Source organism: Salvelinus sp. IW2-2015, linkage group LG9 (assembly GCF_002910315.2).
Source record: "Salvelinus sp. IW2-2015 linkage group LG9, ASM291031v2, whole genome shotgun sequence".
Lineage (NCBI taxonomy): Eukaryota > Metazoa > Chordata > Actinopteri > Salmoniformes > Salmonidae > Salvelinus > Salvelinus sp. IW2-2015.
Window position 1 is genome coordinate 14,759,546 of NC_036849.1, and position 13,225 is coordinate 14,772,770.

Sequence of the window (13,225 nt, forward strand, 5' to 3'; positions counted from 1 at the left end):
GGTTAGAAATCTAATAAATAGGGGGGTGCTTATATTTGTCCTGTTTCACATATGTGCAAGTGTGTAACTTGTACAAGTGTGTGGTGTGAAATGTAAAAGGTTTTATTTATTTTTTGCATATCCCTCTCCCCCTGAGACACCCTCAGAGAGTGGCATCACACCCAGGGCTCAGCCATTATTGATGGTGACAGTGGCACAATTAGGGTTAAGTGCCATGCACAAGGGCATATCCTCAGATTTTTCACCTAGTCAGCTCAGGGATTCGAACTAGCAACCACTAGGCTTCCTGCCACCCAGTTTTATATTGTGGTTTTGATTGATTGAATGACAGCACTTTTGTGCATACAATCATTCATTCAAATTGATGACAATACTGTATTACTCTAAATAAACCTGGACTAAAGTAAAGGAAATCCCTCACGTGATACAATCGATGATGCTAGCCAGAGACGGTATAGAAACCCTCTAAAATCTCTGAGCTTGCTATCAAAATAAATGTCAGTGTCGGACTGTCAGTGTCACTTCCCCTTTAATCTGAACTGGATGACATCATGATCAAGGAAGGGGAGTTGAGGCGCGAGGACTGTGACGCCAAAGACAGTACAGTGTGAAGATAGGCTAAAACTGCTTCTCCCCGATCACGCTTGTAGGCGACGTTGGCTAGCTAAGCTCATGCGTAGAGACACGTCACCGGGTCTGTCGTCTAGCGTCGAACTGCGCATGTGTTGGCCGTTAAATCAAAGGCACTCCTTCAATATAAAGCTGTTTTTGACGAAAATGAGAACGTGTCAGTTTATCACTTTCACGAGGTTGGAGTAATATAATGTTTAACTACGTAATACATTGGCTCGAATTTAGGTGGTGCCTTTTATATTTTTAGAAAATTAACAATTGAGGAGGATTTTTTCACTTCTCTTATTGACTTCTCAACCCCGGCCTGGGCTGTTTGGTCTGTTTCGCAAGCGTTCCCAAAGTCTCGCGATGTTTCTCCTCTGAGTTTAGAAACTATGGTAACGCCATTTTCGGCCACCAGTTCAGTAGCCAACAAATGTGTTTCTAGAGATGTAAGACCTAGTTAAATGAAACGTTGTCTATTTAACATGAAAGATCATGTAATACTTTTTTGGTTCAGATATCACTTCCCGTACATGTAGCTAGCTAGTCACCGATGATGCAGCGATAAGCAATAAAGCCGTGACAGCTACCGCATTGGTTTAAAATGCATATGCGGTCAGTCAGGAAGAACAGCGCAAGAGACAAGACAGAGTGAGCTTAGTTTATGTTCTCGCAAAGTCGATCTAACAAAAAAATTAACTTGTTCTTTCAGAATATATACAACATTTCAGTGTTTTCAATCAGAAACTGCATTGAAGTCGGACTAACTACTCACTGTACTGTGTTGGGCAACGGATGTCCAACAGAACGGTAAGATTTGACTACCTGGGACTGTGTGTCTGTCACTGGCAGCTAATTAACGATAGCTAGCTCCCGACTGATGCCGAGATTGTTTTAGACGCAATCTCGTTCTGTTCAATTCACAAAAGTCAGTTTTTGTAATTCATTTGACACATGTTTTCTTGTTTACACTTGTTATTGACTTCTCATGAGATTAGGTTGCTAGGATTGAGGAAGCTTGTTATGCTAGCTAGCTAACGTTTGCTGCTATAACGTTATTAACCAGTAATAACCACGCACTAGGCTGAACTGTGGCTAGGTAAGTTTAAGGACACTGAACTGGTTCTACAGGTTCATCCATTTATATAATTGTTAACTAGAAAACTGAGAAGGGGACCTTACTGAAAACACCAGTTCAGTTGGCCAAATATCCATACATGTTTGTGTTCTCACCCAGAGCTACTTTTATTTCGATGACTGCCTGCCTAGCCTAGTGTTGATGGTTTTCATTGAAATGCACAATTTATTTAACCATGCAAGTCAGTTAAGAACAAGTTCTTATTTACAATGACGGCCTAGGAACAGTGGGTTAACTGCCTTATTCAGGCTGCAGAACGACAGATTTTTACTTGGTCAGCTCGGGGATTCAATCTAGCAACCTTTTAAACTAGGCTACCTGCCATCCCAATGTTCTGTCGCTAGGAGGACTCTTGTGCCCTCTGAAAGCGTGCCTATGTTGATGAGGGGGTATCGTACTAAACTCCACTTCATTGTAAAGGAAGTTTCACAACTACAGAGGACAAGCATAGGTACAAGGTGGGCGTGTCCTTATATATTATTATTGTTATTATTTATTTTAAAACTATTGACCTTAGGTGAATCAATGTAGTCGGAGCTAGAATCAACAAAGCCTGGTCTCGGCTCCACTCCTTGGTGAAGTTAATCAGAAAGGAGGATGCAGACCATGTTGGCCAGGGATACTGAGACCAGTGTATTTGGGCTGACAGCTGGGGGTTTGAAAGTCGGGCCCTACTGAAATGTGGTAGTGAATTTTAATTATACTAGGCTGCTCTTCAGTAGGGGAGGCATGCCAACAGTCAGGTCTCTGCTCCCTTTCCTCTTGTTGGTGGTTCAGACTTCACTCTGTGGTTATTTCTGGTTTGAGGTGAATATGTTTCTGGCTGGTGGGCGTACACACACAAATGCTGCAGAACCAGAGGAAGCTGCCGTCTATAACGTTAAAATGTGGATGCTGTGTTGTGCGTGAGATGTGACTCTCTGTCTCTGTGTGGTGTCTGGTTGGGTGGGGAAGTTTCTCCCAGCAACCTCGCTCCTGAGTCATAGTTGATGATTATCAGCTTTCACATCGCTGACTAACCCTCTGAGTAGTCTTACACAATATCTACATCTTCATACAAGAATGTCTGTACAAGCACTGGTTAGTTCCTCTTTTCTGCTGATTTTTTTTCTTTCTGTGCCTATTGGGTAATGAGTAAGGGTGTGTGTGCATAATCTTAACTGTCACCTAACTTGCTGCAAGGAAAATGTTGACATCCTAAAGCAACAAATATTTTTACATTTATAACCTCAAGACTGAGAAACTCTGAGATGATGGTGATGGTAACTGTCGATGATTTCATGCAGAGAGGTCTGGAGGTGCCTTCCGGGCAGCTCTCTCACTTTGGCTCATACAGCAGCAGCTTTGATACCCAATTAGTATGAAGAACATTTCTGTTGGTCACCTGTGGTCTATTTGCATTCTAAACATAGCCTACTGTATGCATTCATTCCTTAAATCCATTCAACAGCTTGTTCTGCAGTTTTGGGCAGGGAATCGGTTGAGGATCCCACCGCCTCTCTGAATCTCCATAACAGCACAAACCTGACTCCAGGGAAGTGCTTGAACGAGTTTAACATCCCTTTGAGAGCACTGAGTCTCCCCGGGCTACGCTTCAAGCCAGATATTTACATTTCAAACGATAACATCAAAATACTTCCCTCTCCTTCCCTACGGTGCTTTTTGTTCTGGGTTTCATAAGAAGAAAGTAACAAAAACTAGATCATGTAAATAGAGATCTGCATGGGACTGATTTCTTAATCCAGCTCCCGCCTGCACCAGCAGCATTTCATACCGCACCAGCCCACTCCCTCCTGCTCCTGCAAGAACTGGTCCCAAACCCAACCACAGTCTAGGTGTAGGCTATGTGACGCAGCTCACCTGCCAGCCATGGTCCAAGCAATTTTGCACCCTATAGGCAATGTCAAAATGCGCAACAATAACCAGGTTAAATTACTAGGGATTATCATGGCCCATTTATATTAAGCTATCAGTATTACTGAGTTTATATCTGCCAATAGGCTAGACATAGTTTGAAGAGAGCAGAGCAAAATGAGACACATTTTGCATATAACCTACCTCTTAGGAGCTGGCTGATTTTCAGATGGAGTGTCACGTTCTGACCTTAGTTCCTTTTTTATGTCTTTATTTTAGTTTGGTCAGGGCGTGAGTTGGGGTGGGCATTCTATGTTGTTTTTCTATGTTTTGTTCTAGTCGTTATATTTCTATGTGTTTGCCCTAGTATGGTTCTCAATCAGAGGCAGGTGTCGATCGTTGTCTCTGATTGAGAATCATACTTAGGTAGCCTGTTTTCCCACTATGGGTTGTGGGTAGTTATTTTCTGTTTAGTGTTTTTGTTTGCACCTTACAGAACTGTTCGTTTGTCGGTTTTTTGGTCAGTATTCATTCTTTATTAAATTATTATGAATACGTACCACGCTGCACTTTGGTCCTCTTCTCCTTCCACCAACGACAACCGTTACATGGAGACAAATATGGGTGATCAATATTTATTTCTAGGCAATGTAGTAAACTATAGCCTAATCATATTTAGGATAGAGCCTAGCCTATAAATCGGTTGATTTAATATATATATATAATATCGGTCGCAATTAGCCTTTCACATAAATATTTGTATCGGTATTATATACATAAAATAAACAAATCCGTCTGCTCATTTGCAGCCATTTTTTAAAATGTTCAATGGTTGCCTGAAGAGTGCGCTCTACGAGCTGTTCATTGAACATCATTATTACGTGAGAGAGAGTGGTCATGGTGGTTTGACTGTGACTATCTTTCCACAGCCAGCCTATTCAAATAAGTAAATAATCAAAAGTACACTTCACCAAGCAAGCATCTCTGACCTCATGACATTCTCACTTACTTAACGTTAGCTAGCAAGCAAGCAGTATGTGCTACTTATGTGCTGACAGTGGACTGGCGCCAAAGTGATACAGAAATAACACTTACTGTCTGAGTCTATTATGTTAGGTAGTGGGATTATTTAGTTTTCTAAAATATGCAATCTGCAAAAAGCAAGAAAGTTGGCACAGCTCGATCATTCAGGCCATGTGCTTGCATTAATTATGACATAAGTAGTTAACGTTACCTAGCTAGCTAAATTCAAATGTGTGACTAAAACCAGTGCTGCAAGGATTTGCCTGTAATCTTAACAGAACATGTACATCGAGGATGTAATGACCTGTGTCCTTACCGCGCACTTTGAAGATGTTAGTATAACTGTCGATTTTACTTTCCCTCAGCCAACAAGACGAGTAACGGACAGTATGCATAGGCGGCGCGTCCGTCTCAAGTTTGGCGAAGCACATTTTCACCATAAGTTCACCTTAATAATAAAGAATTCCATGCATCATTGCATTTGTAGACTTATATAAGATAATATTCGTAATGTGATGAGTAGATTGTATAGTCATAACTTAGACTAATAATATAATTCAATCACTGTTTCGCAAAAAATACTGTTCAATGCATGGCTGAGCTATAGGCTATATAAGATACGTTTTCTTTGCATGGGAGAAACACATTTAATGCAATTCTACTACACTTTCTGCTCATGTCTCCAGTCATAATATTTTTTAATATGACAAATTACAGAGTAGTTTGTGTTAACAGAGTAATTATGTTAACCATAATAGGACTACGAGAAGGAGAGACACAAATATAATATGACGTCCATCTAAACTGGAGGAGGAAATTATTATCCAAAAACAAACTTTTAAGTGGCACTGACCCATCAATGATAGCCTAAAGAGTGAATATGCGCAGTGCGCACTCACCGGGGATATGGCCGATGCTCTCTGTTGGTGCCAATAAGATAGGCTATAGGCCTACTGTTTTTCGCTCAATTAAGTTAAGAATTTTGATAACTAAAATACAGATTAGCATTTTCATTGACTTCTCTTTACAGCAATAGCCATTTGCTTTCCAAACTATATTTTCCAGTGGTTGAATTTTTAAATAATGTGATATGCCTACTTTTCACTGAAAGTCGCTACTCTACAGTCATCTATTTGGTATTTGCCATGCACGCTTCCCAAATTGTGCGTGCTGCCTTTCCATCCGACTGTAGGCGATGCAATTAAAAACAATCCACACCTTCAGGGGCGAAAATCTGAGATCAACCTTGGAGGGGACAATTACATTAAATTTTCTCAAGAGCAATTCCTGAGGGGGACACCAAAAGTAGTGCTGTAACACATAGCATACGTTGTTAAATGTATATTGAGGAACCATAATTCCTACAACTGGATAATTGATAGGTACAGTAGTTAACTGAAGGGTTTTCCCAACTTGTTCAAATGTTTAAATCATTATAATTCTACTACTAATAATAGTTATAGCAGTGCTCCTTACCAGTCCAGTATGTATGCAGGTATTCGTACTTACAACCAGCAATATCGAAAGGTCCAGTAAGGTGACCAGTACTGCTCCTGTTGGGGGTAGTTTTCATATAACATATGAACATGGTGTGATGCACATTCTAAAAGCATCTCCATTGAGCCATCACAGTTGGTCCTCCGTAAATTGAATCTGACCTTTTAAATTTGACTTTTCTGATACATTATAATATAGTCATTGAATATGGTGCACCTCGGCCTGAGTTACATATCTTTTGCAAGAACTAAAAAAGCTTAATAGTACGTTCAAAAGCAACTAACTACTTCAATGAAAAACCCTAACTATAAACAAAATATCCCAGTCAGTGTCGTACCAACTCTTCAACAGCAGCTATGGCAAGTTGTGCCAAAGTAATGCCAATTTTAATAAATACCATGAAATAATCATTTGTAAGTGTACTGAAACTACTGAAACAAAAGAACAACATCAATTACACAATGGGTTCTCAAAACAGCGACGGTCCCCATGGACATCAATTGAGAGGTCCGGAAATAAAAAAGTGTTAATGAATGTGTCGTACCACAAGGGTTTCCAGTAAGTTTAACATATAATATCATAGAGGGGGCTGGAGGTCCCTGAGGACCAGCTCAATAACTTGGCCTGCTTGCTCAATATGCACGGGGTTCAGTACCTACAAAAAGCTTGAGAGACCACTGCTATAGCAACACACTGAACAAAAGAACCGAGCCATGATGTTTCGCGGTTTCCTCATAACAACACCATCATGTGGCACTGTTGCAATGCCCTCGCCTGTTTGTTTCGACACCGCTGTATAAGCCCAATAAACTCTTGTGCGGGACATGGTCATCAGGTCCAACATAAGCAGAACAGACCATTCTCCCTGTTCCAGCGCACCAGAGACATCTGAGTACCTATCAACAATTAAGTGAAAATTGTACAATCGGAAGAGACGCTAATCTCAGCTGCATGCCTGCGAATGACTATTGGCCTATGGATGTTCAAATCTCATTCTGGTGGCTTTGGGCGCCTGTATGATACCTTGTGGCTATCGACTCTGATTCAAACCCACTTCAGTAAAATGGGATCATCTTGCTTCCTCCTAAGTTCGACAAAGCTGGTATAACATTCACACTGGTCACATCGTGTGCCTCTAAGGCGCGAGCCGACATGCCGCCCGAACTAACCATTTTTCATTCAAGCAATGCCGAGCGCAGCGCGGGTTTACCCACGCGCTGGACATAAACTGGACACTGAGGTGGATTTAGCTGGTTGCTGTCAAATTACAAAGTGGCGGTGGGTTTGGCAATTTTGATGTGCTGTGAATTTTTCAATGGCTTTTCTCCAGTTCCTAAATCCTGCACTAATGAAGGCAGCATCAAGCTCTTTGGCCAAAAGATGTGGCTTGAAAACCCTTGGCTCAGTGAAAGAACAACACTCCTTTTATTGATGGATTAAATGTAGCCAGGGGAAATCGCGAAACCATCTCTCTTGAAACGTCAAACACTCTGTGCTAAGAGTTTGCGGTTCTATAAATTTGGGTGTGGCTGATATGGTTTTGTGCCATCACTGTGGTAACTGGACAATGCTGTGCCACTGTCCCCTATACTGGTGCTGCTGGCAACAGGGTGACACTTGGTCCTGCGTGCTGTGACACTGTCCTCTGAAGTCTCTCTCCCTGGCTCTTTCCCTTTTCACTACCCTACCTGACTCAGTCTGTCTCCTAGAAAATAAATAAGGTGTTTGCCGTACTCCTAACTACCGGTACCCAAAACTACACAATTAATCACAACAGCAATACATTGCCGTAAACAAATCTTAGTTTAGTCACCAGTTTAGTTGAGAGTGGGGTATCCATGGCATTTTCCAATTATTGTCCCTATTTACAAGTCAAAAAATTTAGAACCTTTTCATAATGTTGCCAAACAAAGACTCAACAAACTTACCTGAGACTCCCTGTCTGCCAGTCTGTCCCTGCATATCTGTCCCCAGCTCTGCTGTCTGTGTGCCATCTGTTGCCTGCTCTTGCCTAATGACATCATTGTGAAACATTTCCATTAGCATTTCACTTCTTTCTTATGAACATTTTATCAACTAGTCTTTGAGAATATTAGGATACTAGAGTTCTTACTATGCGTTTTGGTGTACTGAACAAATACTCTTGATGTCCGTCTTCTTCTAAATGTTCGCCATTTTCTACCTGGCTGGCTGGCTGCCTAGCTGCCAACACACACATTTACACAACACATGCTGCAACCTTTTGTAATTTAAATAGTTTGTTTCATATTGGCTGGCTTCCAACAATAGCTGAATTTGTAAAGCTAGCGAGCACCAATTCGTTTCTGTGTGTTTGCTATAATCTTTGCTACCTGGTTAAATAAAGGTTAAATAAAATAAAATAAAAAAAGTTCACTAGCGACATTTATCTTTTGCAACGAGACCATTATATATATTTAAGACAATGGTAGAAGAGAGTGTAGTTCTGTTCTGTTCAGTTTGGACTTCAGTTTATCGCTAACCTTATCACAGGGACGTCGAAGCACTACAGCTGCATGCTGATCTTGGAATAAACTGATGATAGCAAAGATTCCATCTTTGACGACGCCACATAAATGGAATAGGTAMTAGCTAGCTTGATAGTTAATGTTTGCTTTAGTTTGCGCGCTAGCTCTGCAAATTCAGCTAGTGTGTGAACCCTGCCAACATAAAAATAAATAAATAACATTGCTATGGACCTGCTATGGATTGACTGGATTAACCTCACGTCAGTTACGTACTTGTCCCTTTCGGACAGTAGTTACGAACCCTCTATTACCTTGCCAGCTAAAGAACTGGCAGTGGATCAAACCATTGTGAGGCAAAGGGCGGGGGGGGTCGCAATCTTTTGAAACTTAAAAACGCGCTATTAAGTGTCAATAATCAGCACAAGTGCTTTCATTGCGTATTATTAATATTATTGAAATTACATAGTTATGTTTACAGTGATATATTGGGGGGGACAAATCATATTTTTCCCAAGATGGGGGGGTCGTGTCCCCCCCGTCCCCCCTGGGATTTCCGCCTATGCACACCTTAGAGGAAGCTAATGATCTGCTGTGGCCAAATCATGCTTTAGTAGCCTATTGTGAATTATTTTATTTATTTATGTATAGACAGGAGTATGCTAATTAGGCTATAATAATTTTGGCAATTGGAGATAAGATGAAGATCAGATCAGATCAAATTTTATGACCAATTTATGCAGAAATCCAGGTATTTCCAAAGGGTTCACATACTTTTATATATATATATAGTGTACAGTGGCAAGAAAAAGTATGTTGACACCCCTTCAAATTAGTGGATTCGGCTATTTCAGCCACACCCATTGCTGACAGGTGTATAAAATCTTATGCACAGCCATGCGATCTCCATAGACAAACATTGACTGTAGAATGGCCTTATTGAAGAGCTCAGTGACATTCAACGTGGGACCATCATAGGATGCCACCTTTCCAACAAGTCAGGTCATCACATTTCTGCCCTACTAGAGCTGCCCCGGTCAACTGTAAATGTTGTTATTGTGAAGTGGAAAGGTCTAGGAGCAACAACGGCTCAACCGCAAAGTGGTAGGCCACACAAGCTCACAGAACGGGACCGCCGAGTGCTGCAGCATGTAGCGCGTAAAAATGCTCTGTCCTCAGTTGCAACCCTCACCGAGTTCCACACTGCCTCTGGAAGCAACGTCAGCACAATAATTGTCTATCTGGAGCTTCATGAAAAGGGTTTCCATGGCCAAGCAGCCGCACACAAGCCTAAGATCATCATGCGCAATGCCAAGCGTTGGCTGGAGTGGTGTAAAGCTCGCCGCCATTGGACTCTGGAGCAGTGGAAACGCGTTCTCAGGAGTGCTTCACCATCTAGATGTATCTGGGTTTGGAGGATGTCAGCAGAACGCTACCTGCCCGAATGCATGAAGCCAACTGTAAAGTTAGGTGAAGGAAGAATAATGGTCTGGGGCTGTTTTTCATGGTTCGGGCTAGGCCCCTATGTTCCAGTGAAGGGAAATCTTAACGCTTCAGCATACAATGACATTCTAGTTGATTGGTGTGGCTCAGTTGGTAGAGCATGGCGCTTGCAACGCCAGGGTTGTGGGTTCATTCCCCACGGGGGGACCAGGATGAATATGTATGAACTTTCCAATTGTAAGTCGCTCTGGATAAGAGCGTCTGCTAAATGACTTAAATGTAAATGTTGATTCTGTGCTTCTAACTTTGTGGCAACAGTTTGGGGAAGGCCCTTCCCTGTTTCAGCATGACAATGCCCCCGTGCACAAAGTGAGGTCCATACAGATATGGTTTGTCGAGATTGGTGTGGAAGAACTTGACTGGCCTGCACAGAGCCCTGACCCCCACACCATCAAACACTTTTGGGATTATTTGGAACACCGACTGCCAGACAGGACTAATCGCCCAATATCAGTGCCCAACCTCATTAATGCTCTTGTGGCTGAATGGAAGCAAGTGGAATGTAGCAATGTTCCAACATCTAGTGGAAAGCCTTCCCAGAAGAGTGGAGGCTGTTATAGCAGCAAAGGGGGCACCAACTCCATATTAATGCCCATGATTTTGGAATGAGATGTTTGACAAGTAGGTGTCCACATACTGTTGGTCATGTAGTGTAGTTGCTTTTTGATGGATATCCTGTAAACCACAAATAAAATGTTCTTAATGTACAGTACCGGTCAAACGTTGTAGAACACCTACTCATTCAATGATTTTTCTTTATTTTTACAATTTTCTACATTGTAGAATAATAGTGAAGACATCAAAACTATGAAATAACACATTTGGAATCATGTAGTAACTAAAGTGTTAAACAAATCAAAATATATTTGAGATTCTTCAAATAGCCACCCTTTGCCTTGATGACAGCTTTGCACACTCTTGGCATTGTCTCAACCAGCTTCACCTTGAATGCTTTTCCAACAGTCTTGAAGGAGTTCCCACATATGCTGAGCACTTGTTGGCTGCTTTTCCTTCGGTCCGACTCATCCCAAACCATCTCAATTTGGTTGAGATTGGGGGATTATGGAGGCCAGGTCTTCTGATGCAGCATTCCATCACTCCCCTTCTTGGTAAAATAGCCCTTACACAGCCTGGAGGTGTGTTGGGTCATTGTCCTGTTGAAAAACAAAGGATAGTCCCACTAAGCCCAAACCAGATGGGATGGCGTATCGCTGCAGAATGCTGTGGTAGCCATGCTGGTTAAGTGTGCCTTGAATTCTAAATAAATCACAGACAGTGTTACCAGCAAAGCACCCCCACACCATAACACCTATTCCTCCATGCTTTACGGTGGGAAATACACATGCAGAGATGATCCATTCACCCACACCGCGTCTCACAAAGACACAGCGGTTGGAACCAAAAATCTCCAATTTGGACTCCAGACCAAAGGACAAATTTCCACTGGTCTAATGTCCATTGCTCATGTTTCTTGGCCCAAGCAAGTCTCTTCTTCTTATTGGTGTCCTTTTAGTAGTGGTTTATTTGCAGCAATTCGACCATGAAGCCGGTCCGCATGAGAGCCAGTTTCCTCATAGCGCTTGATGGCTTTTGCGACTGCACTTGAAGAAACTTTCAAAGTTCTTGAAATGTTCCGTATTGACTGAACTTCATGTCTTCAAAGTAATAGTGGACTGTCGTTTCTCTTTGCTTATTTGAGCTTTTCTTGCTATAATATGAACTTGGTCTTTTACCAAATAGGGCTATCTTCTGTGTAAACCCCCTTCCTTGTCACAACACAACTGATTGGTTCAAACGCATTAAGAAGGAGAGAAATTCCACAAATGAACTTTTAACTAGGCACACCTGTTAATTGAAATGCATTCCAGGTGACTACCTTATGAAGCTGGTTGAGAGAATGCCAAGAGTGTGCAAAGGGTGGCTATCTGAAGAATCTCAAATATAAAATATATTTTGATTTGTTGAACACTTTTTTTTTTGTTACTACATGATTCCATATGTGTTATTTAATAGAAAATAGTAAAAAATAAAGAAAAAACCCTTGAATGAGTAGGTGTTCCAAAACTTTTGACCAGTAGTGTGCATTTTTATATTCTGTTAATCCTTTGGAGCACAATTTGTAAAATATTTTCATGGATTTTTCATTCCACCTATTAAAAAACAATATATTGGCAGATTTAAATCAAATTGTATTGGTCACATACACATATTTAGCAGATGTTATTGCAAGTGTAGCGAAATGTTATATCGGTAATCATTACTTTTGCCTGATCCCTAAAACCAGTATCTGTCCCAAAAATCCCATATCAGTTAGGCTCTAATTTAGGAAGTTAATTTCCTTGGAAAGATAACTGCCCCGTGCCTCTCCGTCCGTGCATTGGCCTACTCTTGAAGCGGCGAATGCTGAGTGTGTGAATAAAGTGACAGAGGTGTTTTTAATACAATAGGAAGGCTAACGCAGAAAGACGACCGTTTCCAAATTAAATGTTTTTCATCCCAAAATTGTGTGTCTGACTGCCCGCTTCCGCCCGCAGCATGAAAAATCCAGACTGCGCAGTGATTTCTACTTGGAAGTTTGATACAGAGAGATGGTGTTTGTCAGTTTCATGTGTGTTTTACGACTCCAGGGGTGTATGTTGTTTTAATTTACCATGGTTGTTGACAGTTTCTATCAGTGATTAGCGCCTTATATACACGTACCATAGTGTTTCTTATTCATTTTAGTACCCTAGTGATTGGCTAAAATGAAGATCAGCGTTCCTGAAACATTTTGTTGAAATATAATTTGTTATCTGAGAAATCAAGCTAATTAATTGCACCCAAATTGGCCATTTTAATTTACAGGATTCATATAATCTTAAATAAATATAGTACTTAACATTCGATTTGGACCACAATTCTAACCTAACAATGAGTAAGACATGAAGAATAAAATGGTCAAAAACCTCCCACGGACCACCCACACCCCCCCGCCAATCCCACCCCATCAACCAGTATACACTATCAGTTCTCTGTTTGACAAGTAGTATGGAGCTGCTGCTTGGAGTACTGCTTCTTCATCCTTTAATGTATTCCCTGTGAATCTGGTGATGTTTTTTTCCTCCCGTCAGAG

General features: G+C 41.3%; 1 protein-coding gene across 7 annotated transcripts in view; it reads left to right on the forward strand.

Moving 5' to 3' along the window:
• The first annotated feature begins 1,197 nt into the window (after positions 1-1,197).
• The window catches only part of LOC111968644 (kinesin light chain 1-like), a 36,978-nt gene continuing 24,950 nt past the window's right edge, over positions 1,198-13,225 (forward strand). For all 7 annotated transcript variants that reach the window (XM_023994389.3, XM_023994390.3, XM_023994392.3 and 4 more), the window contains exon 1: positions 1,198-1,425. In XM_023994389.3, the coding sequence (XP_023850157.1) occupies positions 1,280-1,425 (146 nt within the window). In that variant the 5' untranslated portion in view covers positions 1,198-1,279. The remainder of the gene's footprint in view (positions 1,426-13,225) is intronic.